Consider the following 27,933-nt stretch of genomic DNA (forward strand, 5'->3'; position numbering starts at 1 on the left):
TTCATGATCCTAGAGTACGTCACAATTGTGATGGAACTGGAAACAGATGCTATCAGTATAAGGAGGTTTGCAGTATAGAACATATTCTAAAAATTCAAAACCTTCTTTTCAATTTATGGTATTTGATGACTAGAGCAATGAGAAATTAAATGACTTGTTCCAGGCCTTATTATGTCTGAGGCTGAATTTTAACACTATGTAAGGTGGCTCATAGAAGGTCATGAAGATATTTAATGGAAAAACCTTAATTTAATACCATATCTCCAGTGTTTTTTTCTACCATATACTGTACTCAAACATTTATTCATTTCACTACATTTAACACCTACTATGCACAGAGATATGCGTTAGGCATTGCATCACATGGCACTAAATTATATTAAATTAATTATAATGATCACTGGCCTCATGAAACAATGTAACAGGAAGCATATATGACACATATATAATTTTCTAATATATAGAAATAGTATGTAAGTATATATATATAAGTATATAAGCACAGTATATAAGCAGTAGAAAACTGATGATTATAAAGCAGAATAGAACTCTCTTACACATTCTTCTAAAGCTGAACTCCAATCAAAAGATTTGACTAATTTATTCCCATTTCTGAAGCCAAAAATAATAAGAATTTTTTTTTATATTACAGCACAGAACTTGACTTAACAATGGATCTAAAAATGATTTCTATGCTCATAGGGTTATAATTTCGAGTCCCTTAGTTTACTGAAAGTTTACCTAAGAACTTCCAAGAATCTATGGTCTCATAGACAAGGTGGTACTCTGTGCCATGTTGAAGATCAAAATGTATTCATCATTTCTCATTCTGTTATTCTTATTCTTTTAATGTCTCTCAAATAGTCTTCTCAACATATAGATGACATTCTTCTAGGTCTCTTTGGTATTTGAGTATGAAGATGATATGTCTATTTATTGTTGTTCACTCCTGAAACATGACTGATCCACTGTGTTTTCCAGTCCCTTAGCCACTTGATGCTATATTTTATGCATATATTTTATATATGTTATATGTTGTACATAGGTTATCATTGGTAATATTTTTGCGGTCAATTTATACCCATACTTGTCTCAGCATTGCTATTTTGATGATCAGAATTATTGATTTTTTTAATGTAATGAGATTCTACAATTCCCTTGGATACAGCACTAAAGAAAATATATTGAGTTTTTTTAGATTTTCCTACTTTCATCTTTTTCTCCCCCTCTTTTTCTTCCTTCTTTCCTTCAGTTCATTGTTCCTTCTTTCTCACTTGGTGAGGTGGAAATATTTATTCCATTTGTATTTTACAATGGCTGTTCTCCCACAGTTTCTTAACTTGTGGGTCATGATTCCCCATATGGAGTTGTGACCAAAAATTAATTAAAAATCAAACATAATGAATGTGAGGTGTTCTGGCAGTGTTTGCTTGTGTTATATCATTTAACTTCACTGTGGTCTTGTTTCTGAATACAAAGCAATCTCACTTTGCAGTTGTGAATACCTTTAGAACACACAGCATCAATAAATTCTGCAAAAAACAGGAAAATGAGTCTCCAGCGGAAAAAAGTTTAAGAAAACTCCTCTAAGAAAACAAAACACAATTCTGCTATAATTATACTCTGGTGTTGTGTTTGTAGAAGTTGTAACTTCACTGTTGTGTCAAAATTGAAATGTATGCTCAGCAGTCCATCATGGAGACATTAGCAATGGAAGAACAAAGTCTCAAACAGATTCTGACTGGGTATAGCTCTACCTCCTGTTTACAGATATCAGTAATAAAGCAAAGGTTTACCCTTTAATTTCAATATACTTGATAAGCTTTTATCTGGCCATGCCATCTACATTTCTATCCAGGAATATTATGATGCAAATAGTAAAGTGAAGTAGAATGACTAATTTAATGGAGTCAGAGGAAATGGGTTTGAATCTCAACTCATCTCAGAGTCATTCCACAAGATTCTTTCCTGGGTTTTCTTCTCCTCTGCCTCTATAATTTTTCGTATGGTTATCTAATCTGTTCCCATGGATTCAGTTATCATCTCTATTCCAATGTTTCTCACATCTATTTGTCTAGTCTCAATTCTTCTTTCACCCATTTTATGTCTCCAACTAACTACTGAGAATTGTAGGTCTTTAAAAAAAATTAAACTCATCATGTTCAAAACCAATCTTATTACATCTCCTACCAAACCTTTTCTTTTTCTTTTTCTCTTTCCTTTTTCCTTATTACTATCAACAGAGGTTCCCAAACTTATTTGGCCAGAAGTCACATTTCAAAAAATAAAAAAATAATTACTCAGCATCTCCCCCCCCCAAATCTACTTTTTAAAAACCTTTTAATGTTGTTTTTTAATCTGTCATTTAAACATATATTTAAATTACACATCTTAAATTAAATAATTTACCTAAAATTTATGATATTTTTCTCATATTGAAATTTTGATGATTCAATATTGTGTCATGTGACTGGATAGTATCGCATTGTAAATAAGTCTTTACATGTATATATTGTGGCCAATGCATGCTAGAATTCCCAACAATGCATAACACATTTGCCTGCTGTGTCTTGATTGTTAAGACCTGTTGGCAGGCTTGACCACTGATCAGTTATAGCTTTCATTGTCTGTTCTTATTTGGAAAATTCTGTAATCAGTATGAATTTAACTCTGTTACACAACAGATGAAACATGAACTAGTGATTTTTCAAAATTTTCTTAACATTGTCCCTTATGATTCCATCACCCCCTTATTTTTATTTAACACCCCCCCATTTTATCTCAGGCTACTACTGCCACTCCCAGATATTCCAGTGCCTCCCATGGGGTGGTATCATCAATTTTGTAAATCTTTGTGAGGGTGCCATTTGTAATGGTAATATAAATGTGAATATCTTTCCCATTGAATAATGGTCCATGTGACCTGTTTGAGTCACATAGAAGCCTGAGTCACATGATTCTGTGGTGCAAGGACCTTGCCAAATGTGTGTAGGAGGAAGTGTGGAGTTAGAGCTCAGGGAGAGAGAGGAAATAGCAAGCTGTGAAAGTTTGTGGGAAGAACCTAGCAGTAAGAAGGTTTGGGAGGGGTGCTCACTATGCTATTATTGTGTATAGATTTATTTGTTGCTATTAAGGACTTGGCTTTCTGGTATTAAGATTCAGCTTTCTGGTATTTGAATAAATGTTTTGGTTTTGTCTTCAATGTGGAGAGTCTGTTATATTTTGCTATTCAGAATTATGTCAGTGTACTCAAAGCTGCTGTAGGCAATGTGTATATTGCATTGGTGCTACGCCATCATCTTCACAGTTTTTGGTATATTTCTCTTAATTTATCACTTTCTTATACTGTCTCATACACTATCAGTTATCAAGCCTTATTAATTCCATATTCAAATCTTCCATATGTGTGTGTGTGTGTATAAAACATTCTTTCTTCTGACACTACCATAAAATGCAAATTTTTGCATATATGTGTGCATGAATGTATGTATAAATATACATGTATATCTGAAAATTGTATTATATACTACACAAGTACACAATATTTACATATATGCATGCATATATAAAATTTAATAGCTTGTCTGTATAATAAGATATTTGGAACAACAGATACATAAGTATATGTAATGAATATTTATGCATATATGTGTATAAATACATACAAACATATATGTAACCTATGTATGCATTACATATGTGTGCATATATATTGGGCTGTTAAAGGAAAAAAGCAGTCATAAAATTTGTTCTTCATAAAGATGTCTCCCTTGCATATAGGATCATTGTACCATAGAGTTAGAAGAGAAGAATCTTTAGAAGTACTCTAGGTCTTTGCTCTCTGTCTTTCTCCCCCTCTCTCTTACTCTTCATTCTCCTCCTTCCCTCCCTCCCTTTCTTGTTCTCTTAATATATATACATATATACATATACACACACACATAGGTATGAACACATAGATGTACATATAACCTTCATATATATGCATATACTTAACAATAACTATAGTGGCACTTGTTTTCTCCAATTTTTTCATTCACTTGTGTAACAGTAAAGTTATGATCTCTTATAGAATGTTGTTTCCAAAAGACTTCTTGCTCCCATCCCATGTTTTGAGAGATGCACTTGACACAAATGTAGATCATTATGATAAAGATTTGTAAAGGTAAAGTAATAATATGGATTGGTAGCTATTGATGCCCTCTCCATTGCCTTATTTTGCAGCACTAATGCCATTAACAAATTTTGCCAATCCTCCTGTATCTTCCCCTTTTTCAGATAGCTTTAGAATCAATCCCTCCATTCCCCTTAAACTGTACTGCCACAAGTATTGCCTTCCTCTGTGTATAGGCAGTTTAGTTTAGCTGTTTTTTTTTTAATTTGGTTTTCTTTAGTATTTATTTTAACTTGTATTTATTCCTTTAACAAAATGCATAATTATGAAGCCACGTGATTTATATATCAAAATCTTTATGTTAAATTACATTTGTTAATATTTAGTAGTTTGATACTATTGTTACTGCTAACCAAATTTTGCCTGAATGTATTACATAATATTGATTTTGTATAATCTAATCCATAATGTATCCAAAATTATGTTTATAATTCAGGATTTTAGCAATTTTAAAAGGAAAAAAAGCAACACAAAGTTAGTTTAAGTGATTTGCTCAAAGTTACATAGTCATCCAATCAATAAACTTTTATTAATTTCCTACTATCTGCCAGGCATTTAACAAGGGTTGATGATACAAAGAAAGGTGAAAGAGAGTCCCTGCTCTGAATTAGCTACATAAAATACTAATGGGAGATTATCAATGCAAAGATTAGAATTCATTCAGAATGAAGGATGTAAACAAAATGATATTTCTTATTAGAATATGTGTACATACATACATTTCCATAATAAGCTATACTGATAAATTGATATATTTTTTTTTCAAAAACATTAAGATCCTGCAGTTTTTCCCTACTATCTAGGTCAGCTTTTATTTCTAGACTCCTTAGGGAAAGGTAGAAAATCTTTTGAACAAATTTTCTTGTCTTCTATTAAAGAACAAGTGTTCAGGCTATTTCCTTGGGTAATAGTAACAGTTATCTAGAAGACCAAAAAAAATTGTGAGATGGACATTTGTAATCTTCCCCATTTTCTCTTTTTATTTATGCATTTTATAATAATTTCACAATATTTGTTCTACAACAAACTCTCAGTTTCTAAATTATTTTGGAATTTTGTTCCTTGTTTTCTAAATTTGTGATAAGGATTTATTTAAGCTCAAATTAGTTAATATATTTTTCTTTATTATATTTTGTTTTGATTAATTTGTGACTTAGTTCCTGTACACTACAGGTTTCTGCATCCAAGGTGGAGATAAGAATGATGAGACTTTTAGTCCTACACTAGCCAATTTAAACTAGGCTATCCTAGAGGTCACATGTGACCTTTTATGTCTTTGGGCCTTTTGACTCAGTCAAAGTCTTACAGAACAAATCCTTCTTTTTTATGTTTGCTTTTTGGAGGGGAGAGGACAGGGAAATTGGGGTTAAGTGACTTGCCCTAGGTCACATGGATAGTAAGTGTGTCTAGTGTCTGAGGCCAGATTTGAACTCAGGTCCTCCTGACTCCCGGTCCAGTGCTCTATTCACCTGGGCACCCAAAGAAATCCTTTTATTAAGGGGATCTGTTGTGTGAAGTTTGGATACAATCAAAGGATGGCACTTGGGGACATAGAGGGCCATTTGTGGCCTCAAGGCTTCAGTTGCCCCACACCTAATCTAGGCAATCTTTGCTTTAGACTTCTAAGAACAAAACCTACTTGCAACATTGGTAGGACAACAATGGTAACTTGTTTATATAAAAAGGGAAAACTTGGTAATAATCATCATTAGTGTCAACCCTCCCCTCTCCACTCCCATCACTATGACACAAATACAAAAACACAACTGTTATGTTTCAGTTTTCCACTAGTTTTTTATGGGGTTTGTGGTCCACTTCCTCCTATATATGATATGAGACCATGGTAGTTTATATTGTCTACATAGGTTGTGGAAAGGTGATAGAATGTTACAAGGGATAGTAATAATAATAGTACCTAGAGAAAATTCTGGGAAGATAGTGGAGTAGGTCAGAAATCCCAAGCTCTCAAGATTCTCCCTCATAAAAGTGTTTAAATTGCATTGTGGGGCAGAAAAGTGTAGATAAATAAGAATAGGGGCAAAACTAAGGTTTTCTGGGGCAATTTGAGAAGATCAGAAGAAAAATCCCAGGAGAAGGGTTAAGCCCTGTGAATGGTAAACACCTCCAGCCTAGGTTTCATTTTAACAATAAGTTGCTAACCCTGAGGTTAGTTGGTTTGAGAGGATGCTTCAGCCTTAGTCACAAGAATTTTTGCCCCAGATAGTGAGGGAAGTTGGGAGTTTGAGCCCAGGAAGATTGAGGGAACTTCTGCTGACCAGGAAAATCTAACCCAGCTGTGCTGTGAAGAATGGTGGGGCTGAGAAGGAACCAGCACAAGTTCAGTGACTGCAGAATCAGTGGGGCAGGAAGCTCCTGACTTTGGGCACCTACAGGAGCTCGGAGGTTTGGCTTCAGTTCTAGGGATCTGAACATCTGGGACAAGAGACATCATTTCCCATATCCCAGGGCTAGAGTTGATTACAAAATTTAAGCTATTACCACACACACACACAAATATGTGGGCAAAGGAGAAAGAATCCAACCATAGAGCTGTATTATGGGGATAAAAATGACCAGGGTTCATCTTCAGAGGAGGATATTGAGGTAGAGCAACTCCCCAAAATACTTTAAAATCAAATGACCAAGATGGAGGAAAAACTAAAAAAGAAAATAAAAATAATCCAAGAAATACAAAAGGGGTATGAAAAGAAAGGTAATCAATTAGAAAAAGAGATCCACAATCCTAAGGAAGAAAATGACACCCTGAAAATTAGAATTGGGTAAAGTCAAGTCAGCAAAATTATATAAGATCAGGAAATAATTAAAGAGAATATGAATAATGAAAAAAATAGAAGAGAAAGTGAAATATGTTATAAGAAAAACAATAGATTTGGTCAATAGATCAAGAAGAGAAAATATAAAAAGTAATTTGACTAACTGAAAGCTACTAACAAAAGCAGATCTTGATAAAATAATATAAGAAATAATTAAAGAAAATAATCCTGAAGCATTTGAACAAAGACCGAAAGGAGAAATAGGAAAAAAAAAATCTATCCATCACCACTTAGATGATATCCTATGAGGAAAAATCGTGGGAATATCATAGTCAAATTGTGAAACCCCCAGTTCAAGGAGAAAATATTAAAGGCATCAAAATTAAAACAAGTTAAATATGATGTTGCAAAAACTAGAATTACACAATACCTAGAAGCAGAGACATTAAAGGATCAGAGGTCTTGGAATACAACATATCAAAGAGCAAAAGAACTGGGACTCTGGGCGAAAATATCATACCTTGCAAAGTTAAGTATTGTCCTGAATGAAAAAGAAAAAAAAAAACAACATGGACATTTGATAAAATTTCAGATTTTCAAGGCTTTGTTAAAAAAATCCCAAACTTAATAGAATATTTGACATACAAAAACCAAGAGATATATAAGACCCATATCAAAGACTGATTAAAAGGGATTCATAAGGACAGAGTTCACTTTCTATATATGTAAAATATTAAATATTTGTCTAAGATTCTTATTAATGATTGGGGAGCTCATAAGAAATTTTGAGGCCTCTTCCGGTGGCGGACCTGACAGAAATTAAAAATGGTTCAGCGTCTGACATACCACTGTAGGCTGTCTTACAATACAGCTTCCAACAAAACTCGGCTGTCACGAACCCCAGGTAACAGAATTGTTTACCTTTATACCAAGAAAGTTGGGAAAGCACCAAAATCAGCCTGTGGTTTGTGCCCAGGAAGACTTCGAGGTGTTCGTGCAGTGAGACCTAAAGTTTTTATGAGGCTATCAAAGACAAAAAAGCATGTCAGCAGGGCTTATGGTGGCTCCATGTGTGCTAAATGTGTCCGTGACCGGATCAAGCGTGCTTTCCTGATTGAGGAGCAGAAAATTGTTGTGAAGGTGTTGAAGGCCCAAGCACAGAGTCAAAAAAGTAAATAGAAAAGATATGTATTTTGAATAATAAAGAAAATTAAAATGTGAAAAAAAAGAAATTTTGAGGAAAACCTGAGAATGATATGAATTTAAAAAGTAAAACCTTTTATGAAGAGCTAAAAATAGTAATTACTTTATACAAATGAGGTACAAGAGGAAGAATTAATACAGAAGAATTAGATGGGGAGAAGGGTTGGTAGTTCTGGTATTCTACTTTCATTGGGAATGGGTTTAAGAGAGAACAATGCATATAGATTTAGGAGACTATAAAAGTCTTCTAGATTGAGAAGAAATAAGTTGGTATGGCATAAGGAATGGGAGAGAGGACAAGGGAGGAATCTTTAGAGGGGAGGAATAGCCAAAAGGAGAGTATAGAAGGTGTTTAGATTTTGGGGAATGGGAGGATAAGGGTGGGATCCTTAGAGAGGGGCAGGTAAGTAATAGGAGGGCAAGGTAGAAGTAAACAGTATCTGAATATGTATATATGTGTATGTATATAATTATAGCTATAAAGAAACATATTTAAACTTTATCATAGCCTTCTCAAGGGGTAGGGGAAGGGGGGAAAGAACAAAATAAAAAAGTACACAGCAAAGAATAAAAGAAAACTCACAAGGAAGTAAAGAAAACATGGACAATTCTCAGAACAATGTTTATTATTTATCATACAGGATTTCTTGAAATGAGAAAAATAAGGATTGTGGTTCAAATCCTACTTCTAACACTACTAGTTGCATGAGCCTGACAAGTAACTTCATTGCTTTCAGTCTGTTTCCTCACCTTGAAAGTGAAGAGGTTAAAATGCAAAACCACTATGGTCCCTATCTGCTTCCAAACTTTAAGCCTATGATCTGGTATCCTATGATAATTAACCTTCTGACCTTAAATACTTTTTCTTTTCCAAGTTTTTTTTTAAACATTGGGGGAAAAGGCATAAAGAATGAAATTCAAGGATGTCTATCCCTTCTATTGATTTATAAGAAATAATTCTATTTATTCTATACAAGCACTATTACAAAAGTATTTAAGTTCATATACATAGCCTGAAAGTTGAGAGTTTGGTTTTTAATAATTTTTTTTATTTTTTAAATTAACTTGTTTGTTTCCTTTTAGGTTACAGGATTCATTTCCACAATTCCTTGAGTTTCACTTTTTGTCCTCCTCCCTCTCCTCTCCCCCATGGCGGCATATAGTCAAGTATAGGATCTGTAAATACTTTTACATTATATATTAGTCAGGTCATAAAGAAGGATTGTATCATATGGAATGAAAAATAGTAAAGAGGACATAAAACAAAACAAGAGAAGGAAACAGATCAGGTATTTTGCTTCCACCTGGATATAAACTCTGTTCTTTCTAGTTCTTTCTCTGGATGTATATATTTCTCTCCACCATGGGTCTTTTGAGTTTGACTTATATCACTGCATTGCTGAGAAGAGTCCAGTCTATCAAAGTTGGTCATCACATATATGTTGTGTCTGTGATTGTATAGAAATTTCTCCTGGTTCTACTCTTCTCACTCAGAATCAGTTTGTATGAGCCTCTCCAGGTAAACATGAAGACCGTCTCCTCCTCGTTTCTCATAGCACATAAGTATTGCATACATGCATATACCACAACTTGTTTAGCCATTCCCCAATTGATGGGCACCCCCTTAGTTTCCAATTCTTTGCCACAACAAAAAGAGTTGCTATAAACATTTTTGTACATATGGGTCTTCCTCCCACTTCTATGATCTCTTTGGGATATAACCCTAGGAGTGGTGTTTCTGGGTCAAAGGATATGAAAGTATTTATAGCCCTTTGGGCATAATTCCAGGTTTCTCTCCAGAAAGGCTGGATCAGTTCACAACTCCACCAGCAATGCATTAGTGTTCCAATTCACCCACATCCTCTCCAGCATTTGTCATTTTCCTGTTTTGTCACCTTAGCCAATCTGAATGGTGAGATGTGGTACCTCAGAGTTGTTTTGATTTGCATTTATCTAATCAATAGTTATTTGGAGCATTTATTCATGTGCTTATAGATATCCTTAATTTCTTTCTCTGAAAATTGTCTGTTTATATCCTTTGACCATTTGTCAATTTGGGAATGACTTGTATTCTTGTAAATTTGATACAGTTTTCCATATATTTTAGAAATGAGTCCCTTGTCAGAGACATAAGTTGTAAAGATTCTTTCCCAATTTCTACCTCCCTCTTAATCTTGTTTATATACCTTTTTTTTTTGTACAGAAGCTTTTCAATTTCATGTAGTCAAAATTGTCCATTTTACATTTTACAATGTTCTCTAATTCTTGTTTAGTCATAAAGTGTTTCCCTCTCCACAAGTCTGAGAGGTAAACTATTCTTTGTTTTATGAGATTGCTTACAGTATCAACATTTATACATAGATCATGCACCCATTTAGACTTGATTTTGGTATATGGTGTTAGATAATGGTCTATACCCAGTTTCTGCCATACTATATTTCAGTTTTCCCAGCAGTTTTGTCAAATAGTGAATTCTTATCCCAAAAAACAGGGTATTGGGGTTTATCAAACAATATGTTACTATAGTCGTTGACTTCTGAATGTCATGTGGCTAATCTATTCCATTGATCCACCCCTCTATTCCTCAGTCAGTAGCAAGTAGTTTTGATAACTGCTGTTTTATAATACAGATTGAAATCTGGTATAGCTAGTCCACCTTCCCTAGCATTTGTTTTCATTAATTCCCTTGATATTCTGGAATGTTTATTCTTCCAAATGAATTTTGTTACTATTTTTTTCTAGCTCTATAAAGTAATTTTTTTGTAAATTAATTGGTATGGCACTAAATGTATAATTTAATTTAGATAAAATTGTCATTTTTATTATATTAGCTCAACACAGCCACAAGCAATTGATATTTTTCCAGTTAGTTAGATCTGATTTTATTTGTGTGAAAAGTGTTTTGTAGATATGGTCATATAGGTCCTGGGTTTGTTTTGGCAGGCAGATTCCCAAATATTTTATAAAGTCTACAGTAACTTTAGATGGGATTTCTCTTTCTATCTCTTGCTGTTGAATTTCATTGGAAATATATAGGAATGCCTATGAGTTGTGTGGGTTTATTTTATATCCTGTAACTTTGCCAACTTTATTTATTGTCTCAAGTAGTTATTTTTTACTTGATTTTCTAGGATTCTCTAAGTATATGATCATATCATCTGCAAAGAATGATAGCTTGGTCTCTTCTTTGCCTAATTTGATTCCTTTGATTATTTTTCTTCTCTAATTGCTACTTAGAACATTTCTAGGACTAGAATGAATAAGACGGGTGATAGTGGACACCCTTGTTCCAACCCTGATCTTTTGTGAAATGCTTCTAGCTTCTCCCCATTGCATATAATACTTGCTGATGACTTTAAATAGATGCTACCTATTATTTTAAGGAATGCTCCATTTATTCTTCTACTTTCTAATGTTTTTAATAAGAATGGATGCTGTATTTTCTCAAAAGCCTTTTCTGTATCCCATTTTGCCTTCCGGAAAATTGTATTCCACTGCCTCCGATCTTTCAGTGTAGAGGCTGCCAAATTCTGTGTGATCCTCACTGTGGACCCTTGATATTTGAATTTTTTTTCTTTCTGGCTGCTTGAAGTATTTTCTCTTTTATCTGTTAGTTCTGGAGTTTGGCCACAACATTTCGAGGACTTTTCAGTTTGGGATCTCTTTCAGCAGGTGTCCGGTGGATTCTCTCGATTTCTATTTTACCCTCAGGTTCTACTATGTCAGGAAAGTTTTCATAAAACAAGCTCTTGGAGAATATTGTCCATGCTCATTTTTTCATCACAATTTTCTGGTAGGCCTATGATTCTCAGATTATTTCTCCTGGATTTGTTTTTCAGGTTAGTTATTTTTTCTTTGAGGTATTTTACCTCTTTTTCTAATTTTTCATTCTTGTTGCTTTGTTTGCCTAATTCTTGGCTACTCATAGAGTTATTTGTTTCAATTTGGTTGATTCTAGTTTTTAGCAAATCATTTTCCTTGGTTAATTTTTGGAGCTTCTTTTCCATATCATACAATTTTCTTTTTAGAGAGATGCTTTCTTTATTATAATATTTTTCTAATTCTGCTATTTTGGTTTTCAGAGAATTATTCATTTTGTCTTCTATCTCTCTCATTTGGCTTTCAAAGTTGCTTTTGATCTCATCTAGGAGAGCCTTCTGTGCTTGGGACCCATTCCCTTTTGATGTTTCAGCTTTGGGTGTGGAGTCCACATTGTCTCCCTCTGAGGTTGGTTTCTCCCTCTGAGGAGAGTAGGACTCCAGAGTCTTTGTTTTTGTAGTCTGCTTTCTACCCATTTTGAGGCAGGGCCCTAGCCACACCCTTCCTCTAGGGAAGCCTTTACTGTAGAGGGTTTTGCCCTGGGGCAAGAGTTACTATGTTTTCAGGGTCAGAGGGGGGATGGGTTTGGAGTAGATGAGGTTCGCTCTGTCAACCTGGTATATGGAGGTCCTGATATGGCTTTTTTTTTTTAATTTCTGGGCTATGAAGTGGTAGCCCCAGGAGTATTTGCTGTCCAGGACAGGGGGCCATGTATTTGCTTCTTATCTTGCTCTTTCCAGTCCCAGCCCTTTTGTGATAGGCCTGGGATTGGCCCTTGTGGTTGGTGGGAAGACATGCCCTCTGAGTTGATCAGACCCCTTCTGGGCCTGCCTCTGCATCTTAAGAGTTTATTTTTTAATAAGAGAAAGAAAGTGACTAGTTTGTTTATGTTGCTTTTCCCTTTCTTCTTCTTATTTTTGTATTTTTAAGCAAACTTTAATTTATCAGTTCAAGAGGAAATAGAACATAAAAGTAAAGAATGTTGCCATAAAGTTGGAAATATATCCTCTCTAATCGCTTCTGGGGTCTATCTGCATAGCAGACTCTCCATTGTTTTTTCAGTTTGAAGGCTTATAAATCTATTTGTGAGAATTTCTAAAAGGCAATCATTTTTAGAAACCACAGATTCTGGCAAAAAGCTATTGTTTCAACAAATCCAAATGACAAGACTTTTATTATGACTACATTTGCAGTTCTGGGGGAAAAACCTTATAGAAGGTATGTTTTGTAATCATAAAAGTAGCAACACACTCTATTTAGCAAAATGGGTTGTATTTAAATTTATCTTAGTGTAAAACACCACTGAGAAAGTTGTTCTCAGTGAATTAAGTAGGAGGAAAACAAATTACAAAACTATATACATGTAGTTATGTGACTACACCTCTAAAAATGTTTCAACTCTTCATCCATCTGTTACATGTATACTTCAAAATAAGTTGTAAAAGACATCTTACATTTTAGATTGTTCAATGACTTCATCAATAAGACAGATGTTGATAGTAAGATGAGGTGCAAATAGACTAGTCAGATTTTAAATAGTAATAAAAAAACACAGACAAATTAAAAAAAACGATGTGATGGCTCACTATCAAATAATGATACCAATTCATTTAGAAGACCATTCAGTTTTTTTTTTATTTTTCTCCTTATCACTTATTATTGCCTGATCTTAATTAGCATACAATAAGCTCAACTTTGTAGGTAAAAAAGAGATAAAATTTTTAACCCAGAACCTTAGTATCTGGGTAAGAACACCAAGAAAAATTCAGAAAAGGGAAAAGGAAGGGGAGAGAATGGAAAAGAAAGGTTTGTTTTTATTTGTTTGTTTTTCCTTCACATGTCTGATGATGAATTCATTCTCTATGTAGTTATCTTGGGAGTGGATGACAAAAATTCAAAATTTTCTTGGAATTAGTTTTAGATAATACTCTTTAGCTAGGCTCTGACTCTCTGTTCTCCTCTCTTCAATATACCTTACCAGTATAATACTTTCTTAAAGATCTATTTTATAAAGTCACTCCCTTTACATACCCTTAAATACTACCTATATATTTCTAGCATCAGTGCAAATTGCATTAAAGAAGAAGCATTGACATCTGCTTTTCTGCTGCACTCTAAGGACCCTGGGACCTTTCCATTTTATTTTAAACTTATACATTTTTTGGTTAATTAAATTATTTGTTTTTTATTTTAAACAATCACTTCCATAAGTTTTAAATTTTCTCCTCCTCCCTCCCCAAGAGAGTTTTCAGTCTGATATGGACTCTACATATGTATTTCTCTTAAACATATTTTTACATTGGTCATGTAAATTATGATGAATAGAAAGAATTATAATGAATGGGGAAAACCACTAGAAAGAAAAATAAATAAACAAACCCCAAAAAGGAAGTAGTCTGCTCCATTCTTCATCCTGACTCCATAGGTATTTCTTTGCATGTGACTGGCATTTTCCATCATGTGTTCTTTGGAATTGTGAAACTCAATTTTATCCTATGTGTCCTCTTTCCACTAGAATGTGAGCTCCTTGAAATCTGGAACTGTTTTACCTTCCTATTTGTACCTACCTCCACACCCCACCCCTGCATTTATCATAGTGTCTTGCACATAGCAAATGTGCAATAATAAAGGTTTTATTTATTTGTTCATCCATTCATTTGTTTATTCCATTGTAAGCTTACATTTCTCAACTTTCATGTCAGTATCTTACATGGTCTTGTCCTATTTTACCTATTTAGAATAATATGCTATATATTCACCATAAGCTCTATACTCTGACTAATTGGCCTCTTCATTATCATCTCAGTTTTAATTATCTCACCTAGATTATTATTCCTTCTTTACATATGCCAATTCTACCTTTTTTTTTAAAGTCAGAGCTAAGAATTCTTCATATCTGTGACATTGTAATTAATCTTTTAAGTGACTGCTCCAACTCTCATTAATTCTTCTTTCTATAGTTCACTGAGACTTGTAGAATTCTGGAATTTTAGAGCAGGTCTTAGAAACCAAGATCTTATTTGGGAGTCAATTTCATTTGCTATATAAAATCAGTGAGGACTGACAGGTCAAGTGAATCATTTCATCTCCCTTAGCAAAGAAGTGGCGGATCATGGACAAGGACTTGTTTTTTTTTTTTTTTTCTCTCAGTACAAGTATCTGGACCTTCTACCCAACCATTAAGATTTATTTATTTTATACAATTCTGTCTTGTGTAATATAAACTTTTGTTTCAATGTAGTTTAATGTAATTACCAAAAACATACCAAAATCTTTTGTAGGGTAAGAAAAATTCTCTTATTCATCTTTTGAATTCCCCAAAGCACCTGGGCTCGAGTTGAATGCATAGATATTATTCAATAAATACAGGTACATCATTGTTAGACACGAAAAGAATCTATTCATCCAGTTGCTAATTTCTGTAGCATATGTATCCATGTATACATCTTATAATTTTCCCAATCTACTTTCCTCTATAGTAAAGGAATTAAATAAGACTAATTTCAGGGACTTGGGGACTGCTTTGTAAGGAAAACTTGGGGGATGTAAGTTTGGGTTTGTGAATAAACTTGGGGAATGAGCTCTAAACTTAATTTTTACCTACTTTGAATTTCATTTTAATTATACACAATGGAAAACTTAGCGAATTTCTTCTTTAGAATTCAGATTTTTCATTTGAAACAACACAAACCCCACCCAAAGATACTTTTTTTTCTTTCCTCTGGAAGAAAAATGCTTTAAATAACAAAGGTAGTTTAAACATTTATGGTCTTGATATACCGCTACTTATAGATCCTCCTTTATCAAGCTCATAGTACTCATTTTCCTTACAAACCAGTTCCCAAGTCCCTGAAATTAGTCTAATTTAATTCCTTTAATGTTACAAATATCTTTGGACTTAACAATCAGTTTTGATTTCAGCAACTCTAATAGTTTAGTCACTTTCTAAATAGCTTTTGCAAAATGGTTCAAATAGACCCACCCTTCCTTATCTCTCTTCTGAGCAATATTGTAAGCTAAGTTTGTAGACCTCATCATTCAATATACAAATCTTAAACTAATATTGCAAATGCATGACGTAATAGGGACAGAATTTAACAGAAGCAAGAATATGAGCTGTATTGCTGTTGATCAATACTATGGTATTTTATTATTGTCCAATGCTTCTCCTTGAAACAAAATCCCAGTATTCTTCTTGTTATGCAGCATAACTTCAGAGTTGGGTATATAAAAATATCTGAATTAAGAAAACTATTGGTCACTCCAAAGACAATGAAGGATAACATCATTAGTGTAAGGATATTGTAAAATATGAAGAACCACATAGGAGGTATGAGACATTGTCAAAGAAATACATAAACAGAGAAAGAACAATACTACAATAAAAAAAAAAACCTTTTGCATGCTTTCTTTCTCATTAACATTCTGCCTACTTTTGCTAATCTGAAGTCATTTCACATTCTACTTCCAGGTTAATCTTAGAGGGGGAAGAGCTCAGAATTTGATGTCAGAGGACATAGGTTAGAATGAGAATTTTTCCACTTAATGATCTTCCTGACCTTGAACAAATCACTTAATATTGAGACAACAGTTGTTTCATGTGTAAAATTAAGGGTCTTAATGAAATGATCTGTAACACTCTTTCCAGCTACAGAGTCAAATCTATGATCCCATTTCTAATATGCAGTTCTAATCATGCCATTTTTCTGTACAAAAGACTTTAGTGGATATTCTTTGCTTGTAACATTCTTCCATGACTCTTGGTGATCTCATTACTTTTGCTTATTCTCCATGGATGCAGAACACAACAAAACCATGCTTTTGTATCTCTTATCTCCCTTCAATGCTCCACAGGCCATCTGCCTATTAGACTGGAACCTTCATCTCAATGTTATTCAACATATAATGAAATGAATGGAACATGTATGCATCATCCTTACTCTTGCTACAAGGCCACAATACCTTTCCTGATTATGTATTTATTTGACAATATCTTATACCTTTTATGTGGTTCTTCATATTTTACAACATCATTATGCTGATGATGTTTTCCCTCAGGAGTGACCAATAGCTTTGTTAATTCAGATACTTTTATATACCAAATTCTGTAGTTATGCAGCATCACCAGAAGAGTCTTGGGGTTTTGTTTCAAGGAGAAGCATTGGACAATAATAAATTACCATATTATTCATCAAAGGTAATTCAGCTAATATTCTTCCTTCTGTTAAACTCTGTCCCAAAGAGAAGCAGGCCTGGAAGGCCCGGCAGGCAGAAGCAGAGGCAAGCCTGGAAGGTGTGGCCTGCAGACAAAGAGGCAGGCCCAGAAAGGGCCTGATCAACTTGGAGGGCAAGTCTTCCCACCAACTACAAGGGCCACTACTAGGCCTGTCACCAAGGGACTGGGACTGGAAAGTACAAGGTAAGAAGCAAATAAAGGGGCCCCTCTCCTGAACAGCAAATACTCCTGGGGCTGCCATTTCTTTTTTTTTTCTTTTTTTTTTTTCCCAAATATATGTGCTGTTTATTGCATACAGTCAGTGGCATTAAATATAACATAGTTCTCAATATATTCTTGGACAAAAGCATGATAAAAACATTTACGTCATTTAACCAGAGACATTAAGTTAATATATTATGTGCTGATTTCCTGGGAAGAGGAAGTTGCAAGATCTTACACAGAGAGGGGTCACCATGGATACTGGTCACTGGAAATCACAGATTTTCACAGCACACATCACTTGAAAATAACAGAGGATGAAAACTCCAAAAGAAAGCTGATGATGTGCATAAGACTATGCTAAAAGCATATTCAGCAAGGCCTGGAGAATGGTTTGCTCTCCCACCAGGAGTACAAATGACAGAGATCCACATCACGCTGGGGTTGCAAGCTCCAGCAGCCAGGCTGGCCAGGTTAGCGTCAAGCTCTGTCATTCGGCTTTGGGTTGTTTGTCTTCCCTTTGAAGGTGGGGGTGGGGGAGAAAGTGGCAGACCCTAACTCAGTTATCAGAAAATCACCAAAAAGAAATGAATCTGATTGCCATGCCCCTTTTGGAAGGAATGGACAGATGATAACTGAAATTTGACATACTTGCTAGAATGAAATCAAAAGATTAGGGGAAAGGGTGTCTTTTTGAATATTTCAACTAATAATAATAATGATAGTGTACTCCTTAGATACTGCATAGTATAGATTAGCACTTTGGTAGCTGGTTCCAAAGGAAGAAAGACTGGACTGTAACTTTTAAGTTTTCTCACTGAGGAAAGAAAAATGTAGGGATAGTAACAAACTTCAGCTCTAAGGAACTGGCTCGCTTAAAGCTGGGACACTAATTAGCACAAAGAAGTTCCTGAATAATTTTTCATAATAATAGTATACTTTCCCACAAATAACTCATTGGTTTTTAACAACCACATGAAATGGTACTATAGTACGAACTTCTCCAAATCAAACAAATAATATTAAGGGGAAATTCTGTGTCTTCAATGTGATGCTGCCTCTGCAGTCTTATTTTGTTCTCCCACCAGGAAAAATTTTCTGACCACAGACTATAAACTTTATTTCAAATGACCAAAGAAAGAGCAAGTGAGAAATTCAGATTCATATGGATTTAGGCAAGGGAAATAATGGGTATTCTGGAAATCCATAATCTAATTGTTGTCTTTGACATCTAAACACATCAATAATACATAGAGAATCACATCCCCTTCTAAGGTACCACTGCTGTCTCACTTTCCTATCATGAGTTTGGTCTCAGTTAAGCAAGATGTTTACTTGCAATGTTCATTAAATTTGCTGGTGGTACGGGGGGCAAGACACTTGAAATATTTAATGTTTGCAAGTACAGTCCATTCTTTCCACACCTAAAAACTGAGTGAGAATGTCTTCTCTTAGTCTGCACAGAAATAGAAGCATGACACCAAGCAAACTATTACCTGCTACAAAAACACCAGAGTATCTAAGACGAGCATAAGGAATGAGAATATATTGCACTACACATGCAGACTGAGGGCTTATGGAAGGTAGAGTTGCATTTCCATTAGGCCAGTGCCCTTGAATAAGATGCATGGCGGTCATCTTCACGTTGGTCACTTCCCTTGGTCACTTTGCACAGTAGAGTCCACATTCAATCATAGTCAAGGGGGTTAGCCCCTTCTTCTCTTAGGAGTGCCAGGAATTTTTTCACATGGTATTCAGGATCCATTTGTAGTGACATCTCAATCAGCATTAGTAACTTCTTGATTCCTATCCAGACCTTCTTTCCTTTGACTTGCTGTGCAATAGTGGTACGTTCTTTATCTTTGAAGTGACCCAAAAGCTCCAAATCCTCCATCAACTGTTCTCCTGTAGAAATGTTAGGCATGTGAATGGTGTTGCTGAAAGCATTAAGCATTTTCATTTCCTGCAGGACATCTTTGCGGCTGGTAGTACCAATGATGAGAAGCTTGCGTCCCTGAGGTGGTGCCTTCTTCAGTAATACAAGAAGGGCCTGCAATACCATATTGGAAAATCGAGGTCCAATAGGGACATAATCTAAAAGTCTCTCAATATCATCCACAACCACACAGCTGAGCTGGGATTTATATGCATCATCAAAGATCTTCTTCATGGCCTGGAATTTGGCTGTTTCAGAAAAGCCAATCATTTTATCAGGGGAACAGATCTTGATGAAAGGAAAGTTGGATTCCTCTGAAATCTTTGCTGCTAAAGCTGTCTTTCCACGGTGAGGAGGGCCTTCCAAAAGAATGCTAACCAAAGGTGTTCGGTCACTGTTTTCAGTCTGCTGCACCAACAGCTCGCCATCTTCTAGCACTCTAGTTACTTGGTCACTCCATTTGATGATACCATTCATGATGTAACTTGCATAATCCTCTTGGTTTGTTCCAAATGCTGGTTTGATATCATTTTCCAGAGAAGCAAGAAAGTTTCCTCTTGTCACTTGCAGGCTCTGTGCTTTTTCCATGTCTACTTCCACTTTAGTGCTGGCCTTAATATGTCTATTCATAGTAGTGGACTGTGCAGCTTGAACCAGACCCTCTAATTCAGCACCACTGAAGTTCTTGGTCTCTAGACCAGTTCTTTAATATCCACATCTGCAGCTAAGAGCTGATGCCCTCTCATCCTTGCTGTGTGAATGTGAAGGATCTGTAGCCGCCCTTTCTCATCTGGCAAACCTATTTCCATTTTAACCTCCAGTCTACCAGGTCAAAGAAGAGCCTCATCTATCAGATCAGGTCTGTTGTTCATGCCAATGACTAAGATGTTGTTTAGTTGCTCCACACCATCGATTTTAGACAACAATTGGTTGACAACAGTGTTGTGAACTCCTGTGCTTCCGGCCATGCTGTCTGCTTGCAGATGGCATCAATTTCCTCAAAGATGATGATGTGCAAACCACTGTTAGCTCCAAGCCTTCTCTGCTCTTCTTCAGCATCAGCAAAGAGTTTACAGATATTTACCTTTGATTCCCCGACATATTTGTTAAGAATTTCTGGCCCATTGACGACCTTGGGCTCTCTCGCATTCAGCATCTTACCAATCTGTCGAGCCAAAAGGGTCTTACCACAGCCTGGGGGCCCATATAACAAAATACCTTTCACATGTTTGCAACCCATCTGCTCCACAATTTCTGGAGGAAATACTCAGGAGGCAAAAGCTCAACGAAATATATCTGAAAACTCTCTGTCCAGGCCTCCTATTCCCATCTTTTCAAAGTTCCAGTCAGGATTGATGATAAATTGTCTATTTTCCTTGGTTTTAGCTTTACCAATGAGATTGAGAGAAGAATTATCTGCTTTCTCAAATGCAACTTGACTATTTCCAACAACCAGACTGACTTCAATTTTCTGTCGTTTCCCTGTAGCAGGTTCTCCCTTCAGGATGCTGGGGTCCATGGCCTCAATATCCTTCACTAACAAACCAAAAAGCTTCTCATTGAAGCTAAACACAAGCTGTTGTCCCACTGAGAAAGCTTGATTTTTGAACTGTTGGATAAATTCTGCTGCCATCTCGTCAGTGTCATAAGGATTGGAATCAATGCTTTTTTTTCTGTAGGAAATCAATCTCAATGGTCATTGTACCACTACATTGCTTTGTTTTGCCAAATGAATATAAGGAAACTTCTATCTCTTGCCCAATAGAAAGCCCAGCCCATTTCCACTGGGGTAAGCAGAAGGCAATACTGCCTGCTACAACTGATGAATGAGTCCTCAATGTAAATGTGTATCTGTGATTGGGCGAGGTCTTCACAACCACATGTTGGCCAGACTGGAAGTCCTTTTCATTTACAACTCCACAGTTGCTCAATGACAACTCGTCCGTAGGGCATCTTGCTGCTTGCATAGACCGGCCCACCCTCTTAACCGACAATTACCTAGGGCTGCCATTTCATAGCCCAGAAATTGAAAAAAAAAAAAAAAGGCCCCTATCAGGACTTCCAAAAACCAGGATAACAGAGTGAACCTTACCTGCTCCAAACCCTCCCTCTGATCCTGAAAACATGGTAACTCTTGCCCCAGAGCAAAGCCCTCTACAGGAAAGGCTTGGGATCCCTAGAGTAAGGGTGTGGCTAAGGCCCTGCCTCAAAATGGATAGAAAGCAGACTACAAAGACAAAGACTCTGGAGTCCTACTCTCCTCAGAGGGAGGAACCAAACTCAGAGGGAGACAATGTGGACTCCACACCCACAGCTGAAATGTCAACAGGGAATGGGTCCCAAGCACACAAAGCTCTCCTAGATGAGATCAAAAGGAACTTTGAAAACCAAATGAGAAAGATATAAGACAAAATGAATAATTCTCTCAAAACCAAAATAGCAGAATTAGAAAAACTTTATAATGAAGAAAACATCTCTCTTAAAAGAAAATTGTATGATATGGAAAATGAGCTCCAAAAATTAACCAAGGAAAATGATTTTCTAAAAACTATAATCAACCAAAGTGAAACAAATAATTCTATGAGTAACCAAGAATTAGTCAAACAAAGCAACAAGAATGAAAAATTAGAAAAAGAGGTAAAATCCCTCAAAGAAAAAAATAACTGTCCTGGAAAAAAGATCCAAGAAAGAGAACCTGAGAATCATAGGCTACCAGAAAATCATAATGAAAAAAACATGAGCCTGGACAACATTCTTCAAGAACTCATTAAGGAAAACTGCCCTGAGATACTAGAACCTGAGGGTAAAATAGAAATTGAGAGAATACACCAGACACCTGCTGAAAGAGATCCCAAACTGAAAAGTCCTCAAAAGGTTGTGGCCAAACTCCAGAACTACCAGATAAAAGAGAAAATACTTCAAGTGTCCAGAAAGAAACAATTCAAATATCGAGGGTCCACAGTGAGGCACACAGGATTTGGCAGCCTCTACACTGAAAGATCAGAGGCAGTGGAATTCAATTGTTCGAAAAGCAAAAGAGCTCAGGTTACAACCAAGGATCACATACCCAGCGAGACTGAGCATATTCTTCCAGGCAAAGAAATGGTCATTCAATGATATAACAGAGTTCCAGACCTTTTTGATAAAAAAGCCAGAACTCAATGGAAAATTCAAACTCCAATTATGAGATACAACAGTGATGTAGAAATGTAAACAAGGAAAACACACACACACACATATACACACACACACACACACACAAACACCCCGTTATTTGATAAGAGCAAACTGGTTATAGACAAGCAGAGGGTATGAGTATAAAATACACAAAATGATGATTAAACAAATCTTATTGAGGTATACAAAGGGACTGCAATGGAAGAAAGTGAATGAATGAAGTGGAAAGGGGTAAATTATACCACACAAAGAGGCATAAAAACTGTATAGCAGAGGAAAAGAAGGGAGGGAGATGGGAGTCATATGAGATTTTCCCTCATTGGCTCTGGTGCAAGGAGGGAATAACAACCAGTTCAGCATAGGACTCTATGGAGAAGAAATGCAAAAAGTATCATTTTAGAGGGAAAGAGCAGAGGGAGAGGAGCTTCGCAGGAGATTTGTTCCTGTCACTCTTAGGGCAAAGAAGAAAAAACTTACTTCATTAGGTATAAAAATATCCTACTGGCAGTAGGAGGGGGAAAGTTCTACGAAAGGGGAGTGGGGGTTAATAGGGAGGGAAGAAGGAGTGGGAAAGGGAGGAAAAGGGAGGGAGGCAGTGGTCAAAAGGAAAACTATTAAGGGGGGAAGGGAGAAGCAGGGAAAATATGAACATTAATAGGGGCGGAGATAGGATGGAGGGAAAGAAAAAGATAGCAATAATAACTGTAAATGTGAATGGAATGAACTCTCCCATAAAACGAAGACAGATAGCAGAATGTATTAGAAATCATAATTCTACAATATGCTGTTTACAAGAAACACATCTGAAACAGAGGGATACACACAGGGTAAAGGTAAAAGGCTGGAGTAAAATGTACCATTCCTCAGCTAAAGTGAAAAAAAAAACCAGGGTTAGCAATCCTTTACGCAGATAAAGTAAAAGCAAAAATTAACCTAATAAGAGATAAGGAAGGAAACTATATCCTGTTCAAAGCCACCACCAAGAAAGAAGCAATATCATTACTTAACATATATGCACCAAGTAGTATAGCATCCAAATTCCCAGAGGACAAGGAAAGGAATTAGAGGAAGAAAAAAATAGCAAAACTATACTAGTGGAAGAACTTAATCTCCCCCTCTCTGAACTTGATAAATCTAACCTAAAAATAAACAAGAAAGAAGTTAAGGAGGTGAACAGGATTTTAGAGAGGATAGGTGTGATAGATCTCTGGAGAAAACTGAATGGAGATAAAAAGGAATATATTTTCTTCTCAGAACTTCATGGCACATACTCAAAAAGTGACCACATTCTAGGGCATAAAAACCTCACAATTCTATGGAGTAAGGCAGAAATATTAAATTCATCCTTCTCAGATCAGATGCAATAAAAATTATATGCAATAAAGGTCCATGGATAGACAGACTAAAAATTAATTGGAAATTAAACAATTTAATCCTAAAGAATGAGTGGGTCAAACAAGAAAATATCAAAACAATCAGTAATTTCATTCAAGTGAATGATAACAATGAGACAACATAAAAAAATTTGTTGGATGCATTAAAGTCAGTTCTTAGGGGAAGTTTTATATCTCTGAGTGCATACAAAATTAAATTAGAAAAAAAGGGAGGTCAATGAATTGGGCATGCAATTGAAAACCCTAGAAAAAGAAAAAATCAAAACCCCCAATTAAATACTAAATTAGAAATATTGAAAACCAAAGAGGAGATTAATAAAATTGAAATTAAGAAAACTATTAAATTAATAAATAAATCTAAGAGCTGGTTTTATGAAAAAAAAACAATGAAATTGATAGACCCTTAATCAATATGATAAAAAAAGAAAGAAGTAAACCAAATTTTGCGTATCAAAAATGAAGAGGGTGAATCTACCTCCAATGAAGAAGAAATCAAAACAATAAGTAGGAATTATTTTTCCCAATTGTATAGATAAAAATTTGACAATCTTAGGGAAGTGGATGAATATTTAAAAAATACAAGTTCCCCACATTAACTGAAGAGGAATTAAAGTACTTAAATAACCCCATCTCAGAAAAAGAAATTGAACAAGCCATCTGTCAACTCCCTAGGAAAAATTCGTCAGGGCCAGATGGATTTACTAGTATATTCTATCAAATATTTTAAAAAACAATTGATTCCAATACTCTACAAACTATTTGGGAAAATTAGTGAAGAAGGAGTCCTACCAAATATTTTTATGACACAAATATGGTACTGATACCTAAATCAGGAAAAGATAAAACAGAGAAAGACAATTATAGTCAAATCTCCCTCATGAAAATAGATGCAAAAATTCTAAATAAAATACTAGCAAAAAGATTACAGAAACTTATCTCAAAGTCAATACAGTTTGAATAGGTGGGATTTATTCCAGGAATGCATGGATGATTTAATATTAGGAAAACCGTCAGTATAATTGATCATATCAACAATAAAACTAGCAGAAAACACATGATCATCTTAATAGATGCAGAAAAGGCTTTTGGGAAAATTCAGCATCCATTCCTATTAAAAATATTAGAAAGTAGAAGCATAAATAGAGCATTCCTTAAAATAATAGGTAGCATCTTTTTAAAGCCATCTGCAAGTATCATATGTAATGGGGAGAAGCTAGAAGCATTTCCCATAAGATCAGGGGTGGAACAAGAGTGTCCACTATCACCCCTCTTATAAAATCTGGTCCTAGAAATGTTAGCAGCAACAATTAGAGAAGAAAAAGTAATCAAAGAAATCAAATTAGGCAAAGAAGAGACCAAGTTATCACTCTTTGCAGATGATATGATTATATACTTAGAGAATCCTAGAGAATCAAGGAAAAAAAATACTTGAGACAAAAAATAAAGGTTGGCAAAGTTGCAGGATATAAAATAAACCCACATATATCCTCGACATTCCTATATCTTTCCAATGAAATTTAACAGCAAGAGATATAAAGAGAAATCCCATTTAAAGTTATTGCAAACATTATAAAATATTTGGGCATCTACCTGCCAAAACAAACCCAGGAGCTATATGACCACAACTACAAAACACTTTTCATACAAATAAAGTCAGATCTAACTTTTTGGAAATATATCAATTGCTTATGGCCGGGTCAAGTTAATATAATAAAAAATGACAATTTTACCTAATTTAAATTATACATTTAGTGTCATACCAAGTAATTTCCCCCCAAAAAACTACTTTATAGAGCTAGAAAATAGTAACAAAATTCATTTGGAAGAATAAATTGTCCAGAATATCAAGGGAATTAATGAAAAGAAATGATAGGGAAGGTGCACTAGCTATACCAGATTTCAGTCTGGATTATAAAACAGCAGTCATCAAAACTAGTTGGTATTGGCTGAGAAATAGATGAGTGGATCAATGGAATAGATTAGGTACATGAGATTCAGAAGTCAACAACTATAGTAATATATTGTTTGATAAAGCCCAAGACCCTGTTTTTTTGGGATAAGAACTAACTATTTGATAAAAACTGCTTGGAATACTGGAATATAATATGGCAGAAACTGGGAGTAGACCATTATCTAAAACCATATACCAAAATCAAGTCTAAATGTATGCACGATCTAGGTATAGAGGTTGATACTGTAAGCAGTCTCCTAAAACAAGGAATAGTTTACCTATCAGAATTGTGGAGACGGAATAACTCTGTAATTAAAGAATTAGAGAACATTATAAAATGTAAAATGGATAATTTTGACAACATGAAATTGAAAAACTTCTGTACAAACAAAAGCTATGTAAGAAAGATTAAGAGGGAGGTCAGAAATTGGGAAAGAATCTTTACAACCTATGTCTCTCATAAAGGACTCATTTCTAAAACATACAGAATTCTGAGTCAAATTTATAAAAATACAAGTTACTCCCCAATTGATAAATTGTCAAAGGAGATGAACAGGCAATTTTCAGAGAAAGAAATTAAAGGTATCTATAAGCACATGAAGAAATGCTCTAAATCCCAATTGATTAGAGAAATGCAAATCAAAACAACTCTGATGTACCACATCTCACCAGTCAGATTGGCTAAGATGACAAAACAGGAAGACGATAAGTGCTGGAGCGGAAGTGGGCAAATTTGAACACTAATGCATTGCTGGTGGAGTTGTGAACTGATCCAGTCTTTCTGGAGAGCAATCTAGAATTATGCCCCAAGGGCTATTATTACTTTCATATCCTCTGACCCAGTAATACCACTCCTAGATTTATATCCCAAAGAGATCATAGAAGTGGGAGGAAGACCCATATGTACAAAAATGTTTATAGCAGCTCTTTTAGTGGTGGCAACATATTGGAAATTAAGGGGGTGCCCATCAATTGGGGAATAGCTGAAGAAGTTGTGGTATATACATGTTATGGAATACTGTTGTGCTATAAGAAACGAGGAGCAGATCTCCTTCATATTTACCTGGAGAGGCTTATACAAACTGATGTTGAGTGAGAAGAGTAGAACCAGGAGAAATTTGTACACAATTACAGACACAACGTATGTGTGATGACCAACTTTGATAAACTGGACTCTTCACAGCAATGCTGTGATATAAGTCAATCCCAAAAGTTTCATGATGGAGAGAAATATGTGTATCCAGAGAAAGAACTAGAAAGAACTGAATTGATATCCAGGCAGAAGTAAAATACCTGATCTTTTTCCTTCTCTTATTTGGTTTTATGTCCTCTTTACTATTTTGAATTCCATCTGATACAATCGCTCTTTATAAACTGAGTAATGTATAATACTGGTATGAAAAAAAAATCTGGCCCAAATAGATCATTCATTTGCAATATTAGTTTAAGATTTATATATTAAATGATGAAGTCTACAAAATTAGTTTAACATCAGTGATATCAAATAGAAACTAAAAAAAAAAATGGGAGGCTAAGCATGTATAAGTATCCCTGCAGAACACATATTGACCTAGTAAATAGTATAAATATTTTCTCTTTCTTTACTTTCATTTACTTTGCTAGCTATTTTCCAATTATGTTGTAAAATGACTTTGGTTCAATGCAATCCAATCCAATTATTTTTTAATGCTTTGTTAACTTCTGATTTACATCATTCATTTCCACCAGATTTTGAGTTAGAAATTTTCTCCCTGTTTTTCCCCTACCCACCACCCCAAAATAGCAGTCCCACAGGATATCCCCTCCTCCAAACTGCTTTCTCCCATATTTTCTCCCATACCCCTTTCCACTTTTCCATAGGGTCTCTATGCCTCAGTGCCTGTATATCTTATTTCCCAATTACATGTAAGATGATATTAATAATAGTATATGTATATATATACATACATACACACATTATATATATATATGTATATACATAAATATATTTGAATATTTGATTTTAAAACTTTCAATTCCAGATGCATTCCCTTTCTTCCTTGTCGCCCACCCTTACCGGGAAGATAAG

General features: G+C 35.1%; 1 protein-coding gene and 1 pseudogene across 1 annotated transcript; one reads left to right on the forward strand and one right to left on the reverse strand.

The window, feature by feature from the left end:
* Window positions 1-7,738: 7,738 nt before the first annotated feature.
* LOC138170660 (large ribosomal subunit protein eL34-like) lies at window positions 7,739-8,180 on the forward strand. The gene has a single exon (XM_069100144.1). The coding sequence runs from the start codon at window positions 7,774-7,776 to the stop codon at window positions 8,125-8,127; it is 354 nt and encodes a 117-aa protein (XP_068956245.1). The 5' UTR covers window positions 7,739-7,773; the 3' UTR covers window positions 8,128-8,180.
* Window positions 8,181-18,209: 10,029 nt separating this feature from the next.
* On the reverse strand, window positions 18,210-21,337 carry LOC138171195 (vesicle-fusing ATPase pseudogene; annotated as a pseudogene).
* Window positions 21,338-27,933: the final 6,596 nt, after the last annotated feature.

The sequence above is a fragment of the Petaurus breviceps genome, unplaced genomic scaffold, assembly GCF_028583685.1.
Source record: "Petaurus breviceps papuanus isolate PSGF00001 unplaced genomic scaffold, PetGlider_PUasm1.0 126, whole genome shotgun sequence".
In the NCBI taxonomy this organism is placed as follows: domain Eukaryota; kingdom Metazoa; phylum Chordata; class Mammalia; order Diprotodontia; family Petauridae; genus Petaurus; species Petaurus breviceps.

Bases quoted from the DNA above. Each gene is read 5' to 3' on its own strand.
- LOC138170660 (XM_069100144.1), top strand. From the start codon at position 7,774: ATGGTTCAGCGTCTGACATACCACTGTAGGCTGTCTTACAATACAGCT.